This window comes from Globicephala melas, chromosome 12 (genome assembly GCF_963455315.2).
Source record: "Globicephala melas chromosome 12, mGloMel1.2, whole genome shotgun sequence".
Lineage (NCBI taxonomy): Eukaryota > Metazoa > Chordata > Mammalia > Artiodactyla > Delphinidae > Globicephala > Globicephala melas.
In genome coordinates this window covers 89278757-89297330 of record NC_083325.1, presented here as the reverse complement: position 1 = coordinate 89297330, position 18574 = coordinate 89278757, and the positions used below count along the sequence as shown (strand labels likewise).

Sequence of the window (18574 nt, the reverse complement as noted above, 5' to 3'; positions counted from 1 at the left end):
ACTCACTGAGGCGGGGGCCCCGCACGGCAGGCATTCGTTTTGTTCTGCATTTGGGGGGAGTTTAGGTTTGTTCTTAACGTTTTTGCTTTTGGGTACAGTTTTGTTCTTAATTTTTTGGGTTTTGAATGGCAAAGACCAACATGTAGTTTAAAGAAGTTGTTTTATGTCCGAGAAATGTCAAGACAGTGTGTTCAGTTCTGTAAAGCGGGGACCTGCTGACCGCGTCTGGTGTGAGGGAAGAACCCGGCTCGGCGGTCTGTCTTCTGTTCCTGCCTCTGCGCCTCTGGGCGGGTCCCCTGAGGACGGTGGTGCTGGGATCCCGGGAAGGGGGCTGTTATGTTTATATTACGGGGATCTTCATCTCTGGCGCACTCATGCCATTTGACAGAAGAGGAGTGATTTTCTAGAAGAAAGTGATGAGAAGAAGATTGTGATTTTGAGTGGAATGCTGAATGCTCTCCAGTTTGCTCATGTTCCTGACTTTATTTTGCAACAGTTTGAGCAGCAGTTGGCTTTACTTCGGGCAGTGTCACAGGGTCAGATAGCACCTTAAGGCAACAGATGACTCGACTTAGTTCTCCACTGAATCCCTTTGCTTTCAGTAGCTGACTCTTTAAATGTCTAACACAGTTTAAATACTGTGTTTAACTTGTTAAAGCTCTGCCACCCTTCCTTTGGCCTCTGACCTGTGTTCTCCTCATGGGCCGGGTGGAGGGGGTTTCGTCCCCAAGACAACAGAATGGGAGAAACGTGGGTTGGTCGGTGATGAATTAGCTGGAAGTGAACATTGCACGTGAGCGTGTGCTTTACGCATCGATAGAAATGGGTCGAAGTTGCACCTCTTTGATGTGAACCTGAAACGGTTCTCCCTCTGAACGACACGCAAGGATCAGCCCTCTCCCTGCGGGGCTGCCCTGGTCTCGGGTTCCCTTGGGTGCTGGCTCCCTCCAGCCCTGGCCCCGCCAGCAGCCACCCCGGGTCCTCTCCTGAGTGTCCCCACCGACTCCACGTGGCCAAGGCCCCCAGGGAACGGCTGTTCTGTGCGGTCAACCCCACAAGCGTGTTCGTGGGCGCATCCGTGACTCGGGAGCCGGCGAACCTCCTGTTCCCACAGAGACACCACGTCCTGCTGGATTAAAGCTTGTTTTATAAAAGGATGCACGATGACCTCTGACCCCGCAGTAGGAATAAAACGCCTCCTTGCAGACACTGCCTCTTAGTCTCTTTTTTTTTTTATCAGCCTTTGGTTTTACTTTGAGTTCAGGGTTCCTAAGTTCACAACTGAGGGCTTGTCTGTGTGAGCCAAACCGCATCGTCCTGCCCTGAGTAATCACAGCACACTGACACGTATGCTGCGTGCCTTTGCGTGTTACGTGTGCGTGTGTGCATGTGTGCCTGCTTGGACGGCAGGGGGAGAGGCCGCACCTGGTCGCACCCTCACTGCAGTGAGCCCTGGGGCCCTCTGGTCCTGGCCTGAGGACCCGACCCCTGCGGCCTTCCCCCGCATCTCGCCCCTCCTCCCCCGCTCCTGGCTGCAGGGCTGTGTCCGAGGCCGTGTTGGCCGGAGCCCTGTGCAGGCACAAGAGGGACAGGAGGGCCGTCCGAGTGCTCGCCCGGGACCCGTGCCCACCTGTGTGACCGGGCGCCGCTCAGTCGGGGGCGGGTCGATGACTTCACGCGGACGAGGTGACTTCTTCTAATTTATCCGAAGGTGCCTTTCTGACTCATCGTTCTCCACCTGCTAAAAACATGTTTTATACAAATCCTATAAAAACTACTCAGGAAGAAATATTAAAAATTCCATTATCTTGTGCTAAATTAATCAAATCCTAGTCAGATGCATGGGTATGTGATAAATACACAGGCGTGTTTCAGGAGGTTGTGAACAGGGGCAGGCGTGTTTTGTCAGGGTCCGTGCTCTCCCGTCCTCACACCCTCTTCGTCTCTGTTTCGTTTCAGACTAAAACCGGGACTGCCTTGTTGCACGATGAAGGGTCTGGACACGCCTATGACATTCGCCTGAAGCTAACGAAAGAGGTACTGACAATTCAAAAACAAGATGTCATCTGTGTTAGTGGCAGCAATCACAGTGCAAATGTAAGTGCTTCTGCGTCTGCAGGCCCCAGGGGTTTGTCTCAGAGTGTGTCTCGTAGATCAGCCCAGAGGCCTCCCCGGGCGAAAGCCCCCTAAGAGTGGTCCTGCGGGACGTGGCCTGACAAGGTCCTCAGCCGTATCTGAATGTCCCCATTATTGCAAAGCAAAGCATCTTTTCAAGTTTGTATTGTTTACACTCTCCCTGACTTTCTTAATTTCTTCATTAATGTATTTTCCTTGAGCAGCTTTGTATTAAAAATATCCCCAGACACCACAGCATGAGATTGGACGTATTCTCATTGGAAACTAGAGAGACGTAACTCGACAGATAATCTAATTCCTGAAAGAATAATAACTTGAGGGTTCCCATCTAGAACGACAGGCAATGAAAGATGCAGCAGGTGTTTTTCAGTGTCAGCCTGGTCCCTGCCTCTGTGGATACAAGAAGGGATTTTCACGTAAAGCTTGGTCCTTCTCAGCTTCAGTCAATTACAAGTGCAGTTTTCTAAAAGGGAAGAAACTTATGTATTAGATGTGTTAGAATATTGAATAAAGATGAGGGAAAAATGCTTTTGCAAGTTTTATCTCCAAGTTTAACTTGGGACTATTGCAAATGATGTATATATGTATACAATATATTATACTTGAAATTTCCTATTTTCCTTCCAGTGGACTTAAATGGCTGTGGATATACAGGTGCATTTTGTGTTACATATCCGCATATATGATTATATAGAGAAATTATCAACATCAGTCATTACTCTTTCCTTTGAATAGACCTTCCCATTAGCTGTGAAAATGATGAGCAGGAAACCATGTAGAGGAAAGGAGGTTCCCTCCGTGTATTTTTGGAAGATCCCTGAAGCTCTTCCATCCCCAGGTCACGGCTGGCTCTTCTGGAGGCTCTGGACACCCTTATTTGTGTGGGTTTCTGGGTCCTCACGACCTTTATGTTGGAGATGACATAAACAGGTCCATCCGCAGTCCTGCAGTCAACGTGTCCTCATCAGGTTCCCTGACGTCAGGTGACCTTGCCTCTGTGTCCACACACACACGGCACTTTATGACCCTCAGCGCTCATGTCTCCACCTGGATGGCATTCTCTTCCTTCTGTCCTGGAGCCCAAGGCCACCCCCCTGCTGCGCCCATTCTGGCCGCCGGCCTTGATCGAGGGCACCCCTTTGGGTCCAGGACGGTGGAGCCACACGAGGAGGGCGAGAGACAGGACACCGTCCTTCCCAGGGCTCCCCCCTGGAACCTCAGGCCCGGATCCTGCATCCCGACCTCCAGAGCCCCCGGTGCGCCCTGCAGAGCCCCACCCCGGCACCAGCTCTTGCTAAGACTCCCGCTGGCCCCCAGTCTGATCTCTCTAGAACAGATAGAGCAGTCTTGTGCTCACCTTCTCTGGCCCCGTCACTGACCTTCCCTTTGCTAATTTCCCTCCACGTGTTCTAAATACCACACGGGACGGGGGATGGTGGGGAGAGGGGGAAGCAGGGGCGTTTTGTAAACACTTAAGTGTCACCCTTCTTAATAGTGAATTTGCACCCTACAGAAAATCGCAGACAAGTTACAGTAAAAGCAGGTGATGTTTCTGTGCTGTGTTGTCCAGGAAAAATAAATTACACTTTTTAGAATTCAGCGTTGGATTCTCTGCCCAAGGTTATGTTCTTGATGAAAATTATCGGCTCCTTCATAAGAAAAATGGGTGAGTGTTCAGACCTATAAATTTATGTTTACAATTTCAAGTGATTTATTGGCGCCTAAAGCTCGATATTAGAACTCCCTGCTCTAAGTTAGAGGGTGGGGCACGTGGACTTGTTCCGGGTCTCTGCCGGCTCCATCCCTACTGGTCTCTGCTGATTCCTTAGGAAGCCCTCCTTTGTAGGAAAGGAGGGAGTATCTCCTTGAGTAAACATGCCTATCTGGGCTGGATAGTTGGGAGGGAGATTCTGAGGACACTTTTGTACCTAGAAGAACATACTCAGCTACTGAGATCAGAATGTCTACTCTACCCCAGATACAGAATCACATTGGGTTCAATCCCATTACTCAGGAACAGTTGAAACCCTGTGTTCTTCAGATGATTATAAAAATAAAGCTAACCTGGACATGGGAGTTTATCGTGTGTTTGGAGAATGAGAAAGACGACTCTTCACAAAGGCCACGGCTGTTGGTACAGAATCAGGACACCTCTAAGGGGGTCGGACCATAGCGATTCTCGTATATTCATATCGTTGACTGTTTCCCCGTTAACCTCCACCAGAGAACCTGGTGGAGAGCGGTTATTTTCCATCGAAAATATTCTGAGGAGCAGGAAAGGAAGATGTAATAACGATGATTCCTCAGCTGATCAGCAGAAATGAGTGTGAATTTTACATCTCGCCAAACCTTGAGTCCCTGGGATCCCAGGAGATGAAAAGTGTACCATCAGATTCAGCTCAACACACGTTTACAGAAGGTAAAGTCAAGCAGTACCTGGCTTGTCACTGGGACCCCGAGGCCCAGCTAGTGCCTTAGAACAGGCGCTTCACTGTCGTGTGGGCGGCTCACACCGGTGCTTTGATTTTCAAGATCAGTTTTCTTAATAGAAAATAATAATAATAATAATAACACTGATGGTCGATTCTTACATTTCAAGCTCTGTTCTCAGTGGGGGGTATATGCTTGCTTCAAAATCAACACACTTTGTGATCCAACGTGTACTCAGAATGGGAGCCTGGAGGGAATTTGGTTCTCTCAAAACCTAAGACCGTTTACACTGAACTTTACACCTTGGGTTGTACTTACATTCTTTTTTTTTTTTAAATTATTTAATTATTTATTTGGGGCTGTGTTGGGTCTTCGTTTCTGTGCAAGGGCTTTTTCTAGTTGCGGCAAGTGGGGGCCACCCTTCATCGCAGTGCGCAGGCCTCTCACTGTCGCGGCCTCTCTTGTTGCGGAGCACAGGCTCCAGACGCGCAGGCTCAGTAGTTGTGGCTCACGGGCCTAGTTGCTCCGCAGCACGTGGGATCTTCCCAGACCAGGGCTGGAACCCGTGTCCCCTGCATTGACAGGCAGATTCTCAACCACTGCGCCACCAGCGAAGCCCCTGCGCTTATATTCTTGATTGTTTGAGAAGTCAGGATTAAGGAGGAGACTTGTATTTTGTTTTCTTGAAACTGCTGAAAAAATAAGCATTATATCAGTTAAGAATGGATGTTACTCTTATCGGGAAAGAGGGAGAGGAAACTCAATTTATTCTTTAATAAAAACCAATAGATTCTCAAATCTGCTGATTCATTATCAGACTTCAGAATCGGTGACTTCATATTTCGTTTATATTCCTGTCCGTTCAGATCACCGTGGCGCTTGGAATGCTTAGAATCTCCGGGTTTTCTAATTATCTCCTAAAGAGAGTGTGTGCTTTGCTCTATGGAAGAGCTGGCTTGTTCTCGCATTTCCGAGTTACTGTCTAGATTGCTTTATTTTTGACATATTTTATTTTTCTAAACTGTAAGTTTACATTTGTGGTTTGAGTATAGTGAGGGAGTTACATATAAAGAAAAAAATTTAGAAGATCTCTGTGTTGTATTTGGCCCTTTAAGTCATGGCACGTTTATGGTTGGAAGGTATTCTGGAGAATTCCATACCCTCATTTTACTGTTTGGGAAATTAAGATTCAGGAAGAGGAAGTTGTTGGTCTGAGTTCACAAAGTTAATTACAGAATTAGGCAGCATCTTAGCTACTCCTCTGCTAACGTATAGTCCAGGGATGCTGCCTGGTAAATTCTCAGGGTAGCGCAGAGCAGTGCAGACAGCCCAGGGAAGCACAAGCATCGCTGAACCCTGACAATGCTGGGCGGCCGTTCACACAGTGTGAGCTGGACTGGGTTTGCCACCCCACGCGAGCTGGGTACAGCCGTCAGAGTGGACATCAGGAGGCAGCCTGGGCCAGAGCCAGAGGAGGGGACAGACCAGACTCTCCTAAGCCCCACCTGGAGGAAGAAAGCCCCAGGTCACAGGTTTAGAGTGTGAACTTGGAAACCAAGTCCTTCCCACAGAAGGGGCAGTGAGAGTTTTTGCCTGGCTGGGATTGGCTTCAGAAGGAAGAGGGCCAAAACCAGACAATTGTCCCCTGAGGACCCCTCCCCGACCTCCGCTCACTTGGGTCTGGTGCTGGAGTCTACACGTCCCATGTGGCACGAAGAGCCTCAAGCTGGAAACGAAGTTCGAGGCAGTGTCAGGTGTGCGCGTCCCCAGGTCCACGCGGAAGGAAGATGCAGGTCGCTTCTGGAGGAACACACTTACAGGTCTGAGACGACTCCCAGCTCCGGGTTCACGGGGACCTGCGGGGATGAAGCCACAGGGAGGAAAACCACCGTGAACCAGAGACGCAGAGATGGGCCTGTGGAGACTTGGGGTTCTGAGAGGGTCAGGTGCGTTGCATGCAAGGTGCACGTTCATTACATCTGAAGACTAAACGGGAGGTTCTAACAGTCGGTCAAAGGAAGGAGGGTTGTAAAAAGGGAGCCAGCCAATGCGAGACCAGCCACAGATGGTCAGTGAAATCGGAATTTCAACGTATCAGTTAAATAAGAAACGAAGCGTCCGAGCTGTGAAGTAGATCTGAAGAACTCTCCGGAATGAAATGTCAAGAGCTGGAACACAGATGAGTGGCGTGGAGGCCCCGCGGGCAGCGAGGGAGCTGGCGGGTGGACGCGGGGAGACGCAGGGAGAAGGTGGGGGGAGGGGAGCCGGGACCAGACGCCCCACGAGTCCCTAGTGGTGAAGGACCTGGATCTGGGGTCTGGGGCCCCAGAAGATTCCGAGAGGCGGAGGCCTGCTCTCCTTTTCTGTCCCCTGCTCCTCTGGTTTGTGATTAGGGGCTTCGCACAGAGCTGGAGGTGTCTGCTCTGGTCTCTTTCTGGAAGCGTGTGTGTCCTGTCGGTGTTCGGTCTTCTTCACGGGTCTGTCTGGCTAATATCACGAACCTGCGAACTGATTGTAGAAATCAGAATCGGGCCCGGAAACTTTTTGCTCTGCATTCCAGGCACCGCGTACGCTGGCCCTGACCTGACCTCACGGCCTTCCACTCGCTTGTCCCCTGTGGACACACGTTGGGTCGTGGCCCCTGTGCTGTGGACACGTGGGCGTTTGCAGACGTCTGTGAGCTGGCCCTGCCGCTCTCTGGGGCTGTGTGCACCCTCCCACCCAGGAGCTGGCTTGCTCCCTCCTTGGTTTCCCACTTGCATCTTTGCACCTGTGTGGGCAAGTGGCGTTTGAGCAGAAGTAGATGCACTTCCGATCACGTTCGTGAGGACCGCTGAGCGCAGGTGATGCACTGATTGGTGGCCACGTGGTCCTGAGCCCGCGAGAGGCATCTGCAGATTGTCCAGTACATCCCGATGGTCCACGGAGCCTGTTAAAAGCAGTTTCAAAAGTTAGGTTTATGGCTTACGTAACAGATCCTGTGAAGAGTATCAGCAAATTGCTATTTTAGTGTATTTAGTGTATTGATTCAAGAACTAGACTTGGATTAAACTTTCTGAGGCAGATGAATTTGCTATCACGGCACTGCCGAAGTAATGGCCGTTTCTGACAACTTCTGCACATGGTGCACAATACACACAATTCGATAATTGCTTTTTGTTGTACAATAAATGCCTTATTCCTACTTTTAGCCACTTAAACGGATACCCTTTCTGTAGTCCCCTTTTGCTTCCTATTCTTTGGGTCCATAAATCAGGAGTAGGTACCACCTCTATCTGTTTTAGTATTTAATTTAAAAATTTTTTGAATTCTTTAATTTGAATTGAATTGAATTAAATTTCTTTCTTTGAATTTAATCTTTATTACAGTATTGTATTTTCTTACACTAGTAATTATTGATTTCCCATCAGGCCTTTTGTCATTCAGCCAAAGTACCAGTGACCTAGTAACAAAACACTCTTCTGAACTCATTGGATACATTTCCTCCAATGAGGAGCTTTGTATATTTCCCTGTTCTTGATATCTGTTTACTGACAAACATTCATTAGTTTCTTAATTTTTTCCATTTTTCCAGGACCTCAGCTGAAAATCCATTTCCTTTTAGTTTCTGAAAATTGGTTTCTATGTGTATATCCACACTGTAAACTGGCTCTGGGTCTCTAAGTGCTGCCTCCTGGGTCTTAGTGAGTTCCTGGTCCAGAAGGTTCCTGCATTATCCTGCCGGGGAGGAGCGAGCCCCAGTTACGTCTGTGAGATGCAGGTCACTGGACCCCTGGGCCATTGCTCCAGCCAGTTCATCGATGCGGGGCAGATACTCCTTGCAGAGTGAAACACCACCTCAGAAGGATTGGCGATCATTCCTATAAACTAGGATACCAAAGACAAAACCACCTTCTGAGCTTTCCTTTTTCAATGATTAACCCACTAGTTGAAGAATTCTATACGATCTTTGGGGTGGGCCTGTATGAAAAAATTAGTATGAACTATTCACTCATTATTAGTACTCTTTTGTCCCAGAGGAAATCTCTCTCTATATATATATATTCTTGTGATGGACTGACTGACTTTTAGTTGGAGGCAATCCTGCTCATGGAGATCACTGACTAGCCCTCTGCACGTGCTGGCATTAGCGATTCGTTCCTGTTTGACATCTGTGTGTCGTGGAAAGGCCGCCTTTCTGCTCGGGAGGGTCATTTCCAGAAGAATCCTCTCCGTAGCTGAGGGCTGGGTGGTGAGAGAGGGTGCCCGTGTGGACACAGATCCAAGACACAGAAGGGGCCCTGCAGAGTGCAGGTCCGTCCTGAGACGCGACCCGTGAGCCCTCCCGGGGGAGGGGGTGGGAGCCGCGGAGTTGAACCAGCGCTGCCGAAGTCGCGCCCTCAGGAGGAGGGTGGGCAATCTCTCCCGAGAGGCTTCCGGACAAGCACCGAAGTGCAGGTGTCAGCCAGTAGCCAGGAATTCCCTCCTGCCGCCAGGACAGTGGCTGGCTCCTGGCTTGTGGGATTCTCCCGGGCCTGGCCCTCAGTGCTGTGCACTTGCTCGTTAAAACGCCGAGGATTCGCCACGTAGTCCGTTTCACCACAGTAGGGTGCTTCTGGCTTTAAAAATGTGAAAACCTGGAATTAGGGAATAGATGGGGCGAATTCGTTCTAAAGGTTTATACCGCGACTTAGTTGAAGGGTAAAATAATAATTTATACATGTTTGTCTGCGTTTGTGTGCACGCAAGCCACTGTGTAAGGAAATTAAATGCAAAAATATGTCATTCAATGAAACTTTGAATAACTAAAATCATAATAGCAATGTATTTTGCGTAATCTACTAAACGTTTTTATTATTGTTTCCTTTAATTATGTAATTTTTCAACATAGAAAAAGTTGAAAAGTAATACGCAGAACCCCATGTAATTATCATCCGTATTTACCATATACCAACATATTTGCTTTAAATCTCTCCACTTTTTTAAAGAAATGAAATGTGCAGATACCGCTGAAGCCCCGCTATACTGATACTCGTATACACTGTTCCATTTAAATTTTCATTCTTACTTTACGTGGACTTTCCACAGCCAAATGGTGCTTCTCAATTTATATGAGTGGAATGACATTGTTCCTTCACTTGCAAATACTGTGCTATTTAAACTCACCCGTGAGACTATGGCGACGTGGTACCTGTGGATGGTCACTTCATCCCTGTGGTGACTGCAGACTCCCCTGTGAATAATCCAGAGGTGACTGATGCCTTTCCTGCACATTCTTGTTTGGATTCAAGCCCCCAAGAAGAGTCTGTGTTTTAAATTCAGCCAATATTTTGATCTCAGGTAACCTTACTTCCCAATAACGCATACATTCTTTCAAAACCCATTTTTGACCCCAGTGCGGTGAACTCTCTTTGTTGAGGTTTTGTGGGATGAACAGGAAGATGATCGTGCAACGTCTGCTCAGCTGCCGCTCAGCTTCGTGCGAATAGTAACCATCCGAGCTCAGAGGAGCTGACCAATCAGATGCCAGGGCTCAGAATACCAGTCAGGGCAACGAACGGACAGAGAAGGCTGAGCCTTTATCACTTGCTGTGACCGCGCAGGCAGAGCTGGGGCAGGGGGGGCGCCCCCCATGGCTTCCGATGCCGGGTGGCTCTGGGAGGGTCCCTGCCCACCGGAGCCCTGAGCACAAAGCTCCTGTGTTTCATGGGTCCCGGGGGTGTTTGGGGTGGGAGGGTCCTGGGTGCTGGCCCAGCCCGGGTGGAGCATCTCCAGGGCTCCCTCCGCCGCAGCAAGGCCTGGCCGAGACCTCAGACGAAGGGCCCCCGCGGACGTGCGGGGCAGGGCGTGCAGAGTCGCGGTCGTGTAGGAGCCCGGCGTCAGGGCGCCGTCGGTGCGCGGGTCCGGGGTGTGGAGGGCCGCTCCCCCGTCAATGCCATGGTCAGGCCTGAAAGATCACACGTAGCGTCTGGCAACTCCTCCCGAGGCCGGACTACTGTAGGGGTTTCGGTATTTTTAAGTTCTAGGGATTGTGGTACATTTTTGGAAACTCCGAGTCTGGTATACTGATTTTTAAGTCCTCTTAAGGCGGATTTGAGTCCGTTACCGAATTGAACGAATATGCACGAGAGTTTTCAAATAACTGTTATTGTTTTGAAATACTTACCACAATCCATGGAGGAATAATTTACTTATTTCAAGTGGCAAGTCCAGACTCTTCACAGATTGAGGGAATTTCGCTTGAGTGGACGGTTTAAAAAGAGGGGAGAGAGGCCACGGCCCTGTCCTGAAAGACACCTTCCAGGTGTTTGCTCCCTGGAGAATCCCAGCCCTGTGGACGGAGGCCCCTGGGGTCTGACACCCCTCCTCCGAAACCCTCCTCAACATCAAAGTCCAGTAACACTTTATTTTCTGGACAAATAATAATTTTTAAAAAAGTATTTGTGTGTGTGTGCGAGAAATAAAATACTTCAGAAAATTCTTTCCCTAAGTTGCTAATTTTAAAAGTTGCTCTTTCAGGCCCTTCAATTATGTCATGGAAACTCAGGCTCATGCCTCTGTCACTGTTTTCCCACCTGCTCTCTCCTTTCCTCCTCGAGCAGCAGGTGTGGCTCAGGTGGTCCCGATGGGGTGCAGGTGGGAGCCCCCGGGGAGGGGCGCAGAGGCCGCACTTGGAGTCCTCCACTGATGGGAGGTTCTTGAGTGAAGAAAGCCCAGGCTGGGGAGAGGGTATCGGGCCTGCTGGCACAGTCCCGCAAAGGCAACTTTTATTTTAACTGCTGCCTGAAACCCATCTTTCTGGAGACCGCAACAGTCAGAGCTGAACATCTGTTAACAGCTGTAACAAATTTGAAGTTAGTGTTAAGTCCGCACTTTAAATGCCTGAGTAAAAACGTGTGGCCAGATCGTACATATGCTGCAGCAGTACCTGAAGATCAGTATTTTAGAGCAAGACAGAGTAAGAAATCCAACTTTCAGTATCCCCAAGTCGCTTTCTCTTATAATAGGTAAGAATTGTCTCAAAATGTTTACAGTCAGGTAACATGGGCGTAGCGGAGTCTTGCTACGGTGATGGCTCCAGGATGCAGACGTGAATGACCATCAAACATAGCTGGGGATTCAGTGATAAAGTGCAGAAGAATATTTGCTGAAGGACCTCACTTCTTATGTTTTGAAGAAAGAAGTGCGGGACTGAGCTGAAGAGAATCGGTGGGATGGTCTTCTTAGGTTCCACAGTTCATCCTCCAGAGGTCTCATCGGTCAGTCTGCTTGTGCTCTGGACCCTCGGACTGGCGGAAGAGCCCGGATTACAGGGAAGACGCGTCTGAAGGGAGCGGAGGCCCCTCCCACACTGTGTCCTCTTATAACTGAGCCTCTCGTTGGGTCATATCTGGTTCCCGATCTTCTGGGCAGTTGATCCTGCAGAGTGTGTACTGAGTAAACTAACTGAAGAATGACTGTTTGGTTTAATTAGAAGATGCCTTTGATAACATTAGTTCTGTCTGGATCGCTGACAGAACCACGATGGAGCATTCTATGCAGGACCTTAAGTCAAAAGGATCAGCCCTGGCTTGGCTGTGAGGTCGTGAGTGTCAGGACGCAGAAGGAAGAGTGGCTTTGTCTGGGCTGTGGTGTAAAAGGTTTCAGTTAAAAGCTGCAGAACTTTTGTTTCCTATTTAGTTTTCACCATCCACTAATTTTTACAAATTGTGTTTTGAAAAATAAGGTGCTTGTATGTGATACTGTTCAACTCTTTTAGAACCTTAATATCGATAGTTATGTAACCTTCATTGAAGAGAGCATGGATTAGCTGAGCCTCTTCTCCCAACTTTAAAATATTAGATTCTGTGATGCTTGAATGAGGGGGTTTTAAAAGATACGGAAGAACAACTTTTCATAGAAGAGACTCAACATCCCGGTGTTTTTATGAAACTCGATGGTTTGCAACATTCCTTCCCATAATTCCCTTGCTTGGCCTCTGTCTTGGCAATTCAGGCCGCCCTGACAACATACCGCAGACGAGGGGGTAGACGGGGGTGGGGGTGGGGGTGGAGCTTGAACAACAGGCGTTTCTTTTTCTCACCGTCTGGAGGCCAGAAGCCCACGGTCAAGGGGCGGGCCAGGCTTTGGCCAGGTTTCTGGATGCCCTCTGCCAGACGTCTGTCCTCTTGCCGTGTCCTCTGTGTGCAGAGAGGGCTCGGGGGGCGCTTGCTCCTCCTGTAGGACCAGCCCCTCCGTGGCCTCATTTAACCTTAGGCTAAGCCTCTGAAAGGCCCGATCTCCAGACACAGTCAGCAGGTGGGTAGGGCTTCCGCATAGGGATCTGGGGGACACGGTTCGGTTCACAGCAGCTTCCTGTGTAGGAAACTCAGAAGCGTGCAGAAACTCAGCTTTGCCGAGCTTTAGATGCCGGGACCGCGTGTGCTCAGAAAGGACATCTCAGCAGGTTGCATAGAGCAAATATGTGAATAAGCAGTGTTCTGGCTTGGCCGGAATAAGCAGCAGTAGGCTCTTCGAGTTCTCTTAAACACACACTAAAGAGCTTTGTGGCCTAATTTCCTTTCCTCACCAGTTAGGCGTATTAGAACAGATTGTTGGTGTGCATTGACACACTTTGCCACAGTTGTGGCCATTTCCTGACATTTCCTTTACATTGTCTGCCCAAGGTCGATACATGAATAAAATGATGGATTGGAAAGGGCATTTTTTTGGTGAGGTCAGTTGAGGCAGAAACCAACTTACTCCTTCTCAAAATATATTTTCACCAATATTTGCCCTCAGTGAGGTTCAAATGCTTATATTAATGGCTAAAATGAAAAACATTATCGAATGTTTTGAGAAATACCGTAGAGATTCCTGGTTGGTGATCCAACTTTCTCATCTTCTGATGCTCAGGAAGTTTCCCTCGCAAGCATCAGTGTGACTACGTCACACGTGGGAACTGCCTTGTGCCCACTTTGGGCACAGCTGGACCCAGAGTTCCCCCCTCCGCCCACCGTGTCGGCTGTGCTTTGCCTCTGTGTAGGTGACAGGAGTATTCCTGGAACGTGGTCTCGATGTCACATGGTGTCCCTGTCACACGAGTGTCACCTGCTGGTCTCCAGTGTCTCATTGGGAGTCCAGCCCAGGACCAGGGAAAAGGCAAAACGATTCTTCTGATGCCAAAGTCCCGAATTATAGCTCTTTTTCCATGTATGATTATATAAGTATTTCATCAGTTCAAAATGTTACATGTGCGAAAGAGCTCAGAATTATAAAATGTGTCCCCCGTATACACTTTAAAATAGTTTTATTTGCTCTAATTTTTGGTTTCTTTACTTTAAGCTTATAATGTATCCACTCCTGAGAATTAAATTACAAGTGGATTTTAAATACTAAAATAATAAATAAAAATAATATGATAAATATAAATAAAACAATACAAATAAAAACTTGTAATAAGATTACAAGTGGCTCTACAGTTTCCGTGTCTCTCCTCACTGGTGGTGAGCGGGCCCCAGGCTCGGGCAGGACCCCCCAGGCTTGGGCAGGACCCCCGGCTCTTCCCGGACCCCTGACTCGCTCTCTGCTGTTGCTTTGCAAACACACAGGCTTTAGAGTCATTGAGTCTAAAAGCACTTACGTTTTCCCTTAATCATCACAGCAACGCGTGTCCCTGTTTTATTCCGATAGTACCTTTTGGAGGCAAACACACTTCCTACACCCCTTCATCTAACCCCAGGCCGCCCTACTCATGCCCTCTCAGCTTCACAACTATCAAATAGTCAGTTGAGACCAAAATAAAACACGTTACGTGATTGAGCATGTAAGAGATGGAGACCCTGACCAGCCCGTCAGCCCACAGGGGCAGCGTGGACCTTTAAACAAGGTCAGGACGTGAGATAATCGATCGTTCATGAGTTAACATTGATTACTAACAAGTGGACTAAAAGCGATTACCCTGTACAGAGAAGTGTGGTGCAAAGGGAGCCCGTTTTGGGATTAGTGGAAAGACACATTTTAGAAACAGAGCAGAGCGTGTGCTCTGCAGCCTCCCCATCTGTCACCTGGGGAACCAGGGCCAGTATTTCCCTCAGGGGCCTCACTTCCTCAGACAAAATGGGGGTAAGATGACCCCAGCTTTGCAGGAATCTTGTGTAAAGAATGCACCTAATGGTGTCTGTTCTTATCAGTATCTTTGTTTCCGTGTAATACTGCAGGTGGAGATTTGAAGTGGTACCATCACTGTAGTAATTAAGCAACGTCCCTTTGGAAGTATAAACAGCCACTAAAGTTTTAATTAAGAAGTTATATATACATTTTGCATTCACTTTCTGATTGTGCATTTTAACCTAAACTGGGTTTGTTTTCTAAATTTCTTAAAGCACAGAACTGTTACGCTTCGCAGACAGCCCGTGGGCGGCTTGGGCCTGAGCATAAAGGTATGAGCGCGCTGGATGTTCCTCGACGCACTTTTCCATGAAGGTCCCCGCGCTGATCTTAACTGCGCTCCTGCTTCCTGTCTTGCAGGGCGGTGTGGAGCACGGAGTCCCGGTCGTCATATCGAAGATATTCAAAGACCACGCAGGTGAAAGCCGCTGAGTGATTGTGAGCATGGCAGCAGTCTGGAAGGCAGTGCACTGTCTTAAATGAGGAGATAGCAGCTGTGTGTGTTGCTTGGTTATCTGCCTGCCGTCTTAGTTTGTAGCTGTCCGCTCTCCCATCCCTGCTGCCACGCGGCCCTTTTTCGTTTCCCCTGATCCCGTGAGCCCTTAAGAGAGATACTGACTCGCAGCGTGGTGTCAAGTCATCCCCAGGAGACACGGACACGGCAGTGGTTTGAGCTCTGGTTTCTCAGGAAAGACGAAGCACTGGGGGGATGCAGTGTGCACAGAGTCGGTGGTGATGAGGTTTCTCGTGTAAAATGGCATCGCAGCCGTGAGCGAGAGGCCTCTGCGGTGCTGACGGTAGCTCGTTAATCGCTGACACAGTGAATCGATGGCTTTGGGAGCGGATCAGTGTGTGTAGAAGTGAGAGTGGGGACGGGATTCCTTCTTGTAATGGGCAAGTGGAATGTTGTACAAACCAAGTGTAACAGTTGTACAATCAAGCACTGCAGTTGTGCAGTCGAAAAGCTTGCAGGAGCTCAGAGGTCCCTGCGTTTGGAGTGAGGGTCCACAGGGAGAACGAATCAATTCGTCACTGAACTCGGAGTGTTTAATCATTTCTGCGAGACCGTAACCACCTGGCTGGCTGATTAATACTTGAAGGAAGGATTTGCTCAAATCTGCTTCTGCTCCTATAATCCTTGTGAGCATTCTCAGTTCTTTTTTATAAGTAAAGTTTTAAATTTGTGGATATGAATATAAGTTTCAGAAGAGAAAGGGAATAAGATTAAAATCAGAAAAGGATTTCACGCTCAGTTCAGGAAGCGCATCCACCTTCTCTGCAGAGGTGTGAACAGGCCGAGGAGGCAGCGCGAAAAGGATTTCGCGCTCTCTTCAGGAAGCACATCTACCTTCTCTGCAGAGGTGTGAGCAGGCCGAGGAGGCCGCGCGAAAAGGATTTCACGCTCAGTTCAGGAAGCGCCTCTACCTTCTCTGCAGAGGAGTGAACAGGCCAAGGAGGCTGTGCGAAAAGGATTTCACACTCAGTTCAGGAAGCGCATCCACCTTCTCTGCAGAGGTGTGAACAGGCCGAGGAGGCCGCGCGAAAAGGATTTCACGCTCAGTTCAGGAAGCGCGTCTACCTTCTCTGCAGAGGTGTGAACAGGCCGTGGAGGCCGCGCGAAAAGGATTTCACGCTCAGTTCAGGAAGCGCATCCACCTTCTCTGCAGAGGAGTGAACAGGCCGAGGAGGCCGCGCACGGTGACAGGTGACAGGCTGCACCTTCTCCGTGGGCTGGGGAGCACACTGGGCTCCCGGACCCCTCAGCAGAGTCCAGTCGTGCGGATACGACTCTCTCTTCTGAAACGGAGACTCTGCAGTGTCTGGGATGCATCTTGAGCAGCTCAGACCCAGCGAGTCCCCAGAGCAGGTCCCCATCGCCCCCTGCGTCTCCTGGCCCCTTGTCTCCATCACCACGTCCTGCCTGGGGCCAGGCTGGCCAGCAGGCCCTCCCCCTCCCTCTGGGGTCCTCTCCATCCGCTGTGGCCAGAGATAAGGTGTTTCCCACCGATGTCTTCCTTTCTTCACTGTGGGCTTCTTCTACACCCGAAACTCTTGCATTAATGCTTAGTGGACTGTGAGCTTTCAGGGACCCGGGCTTGGTGTAACTTAGTTCGTATGTTCAGGGTCTGGCTCAGGATGTGTACCTTACAGGCAGGGAGCGCCTTGGCCGAGCTGCCGCGCACGTCGGTGTCAGGAGGGACCGTAGCGTGCGGGAGCCTGGGCTCCGGGAAGCTGGGCCATGCACAGGAGGCGGGCGCACACGGCACTGGTAACCTGATAACCATCCCACTGCAACCAGCAACCCACCGAGTCAGGGTTTCTCCTGGGAGGCAGAGCGCTCAGGGGAGGTGACAGAACTGGGGTCCCCACTGCTCCTGTGGGGGCAGCACCCTGCTTCGATCTCCCCCCACCGAGGAGGGCAGGTGCCTAGTCGTCCCAGGAGAACAGTCCAGAGGGGGAGAGTTTCCCTCCAGCGCTCACTGTGGGGACCAGCGAGGTCGGCGGCCTGCCGTCCACCTGGCACTGCGTCTAGGAATCGGGCAGCCACGGACCGTTAGAGCAGAGCAGAGTGTAACCCGTTTATTCAGTCATTCATCCACAGACGGACCTGGCCGCCTTCGGCAGCCACCGTGCGGAGATTGGACTCTGCTCTGGGCATTCAGGGCGAGCGCTGCCCGCTTCCTCCCACCCGTGTCCCGTGGGAGAAAACAGGCGGTAAATGAACAGGCCATAGTACACATTCAGACAATGCCAGCTGCTGTGAGGAAAATTAATCAGTGTTGGGGTGTGCACAGTGATGGATAGAGCATCGCTGTTTTTATAGGGCGGTCGGTGGGAATCTTTCTGTGGGCGACATTTAAGCAAATATTTGAATCACCCAGAGTAAGGGGTGAGCAGGCCCTGCCGCGGCCTCCTGGCCCCGGGGGGGAGGAAGGGTGACAGCTCGGTGCAGGGAGGGGCGTGCTCGCTCAGAAACAGGAAAGCCAGCGGGGCAGGGGCGGCTGAGGCGGGAGGCGAGGGGGGGCATGAGATTCGGGGGGGTGGGGGCTGCAGCAGGTCCTCAGGCCTCGTGGTCCTGGGGCAGGACTTGGATTTTCTTAAGGAGGTAGAGGGGTCGTTTGAGGACTTCCCAAAGCAGGATCATAAGGTAGGTCTTACGTTAAAAAATCAGTCGGGCTGCTGCTAGGAGAATATGTTCCAGCGTCCGGGGCGAGTTAGGGCACCAGCAGAGAACTGGCCTTGGAGTCTGGAAGGAAAAGTCCAGTGAGGTCCTTTGCCCAGTTGTGGCTTCACACCCCTCATTGCAGGGTCACATTTGGGTCAGGTCATGGGGTCCTTCTCGCTGAGGGCAGGGAAGCTCCCCATCTTGGCCGGGGAGCCAGACGTTGTTCCTGGGTCCTCGGGCATCACAGAGGCTCTCAGATGGCCTTGTGACCGTCCACCCGGAGACTCTGCTGGAGAAGCAGGTGATGGTCTCGTCTTATCCCTGTGAGAGCTCGGCCCCCGGCTGGGCTCTGACCAAAGGCTCTGCCCGTCCAGGCCCTGCTGGTGGTCCGGGGTCCTGCTGTTTCTGGAGGATTCCAAGGGGCACAGGACTTGTTGCTGGCAGTCCTGGGTTCTGTGTGAGGTCCGGCTCAGCTGCTGGGCCTGTCAGTTCTCGGGTGCACACCTGCAGTCCTGCTCCTGCGAGGTGCTGAGTGCGCCTGCCCAGGCCCAGCTGCTCCAGGGACAGACGTCCTTGCCCACCAGGGTGTCCTGCCCAGGTACCCATCAGGGCCAGTCACCAGGAATGCTATTAAAACCCTAGAACCACCAGGGGCCATAGGATTTAATGCCAGTCTAGAAAGGTCACTGCCTAGGTTTTGTGTGAGTGTGGTGC

At 50.3% G+C, this 18574-nt stretch overlaps 1 protein-coding gene across 5 annotated transcripts in view; it reads left to right on the top strand.

Moving 5' to 3' along the window:
- Positions 1-18574, top strand: part of SNTG2 (syntrophin gamma 2) — a 198877-nt gene that overhangs the window by 68183 nt on the left and 112120 nt on the right. For 2 of the 5 annotated variants that reach the window (XM_060309458.1, XM_060309455.1), the window contains exons 2-4: positions 1960-2037; positions 14910-14966; positions 15055-15112. In XM_060309458.1, the coding sequence (XP_060165441.1) occupies positions 1960-2037; positions 14910-14966; positions 15055-15112 (193 nt within the window). Of the gene's footprint in view, positions 1-1959; positions 2098-14909; positions 14967-15054; positions 15113-18574 lie in introns of all 5 variants that reach the window. The other 3 variants (XM_060309456.1, XM_060309454.1, XM_060309457.1) reach the window with 2 other exon arrangements.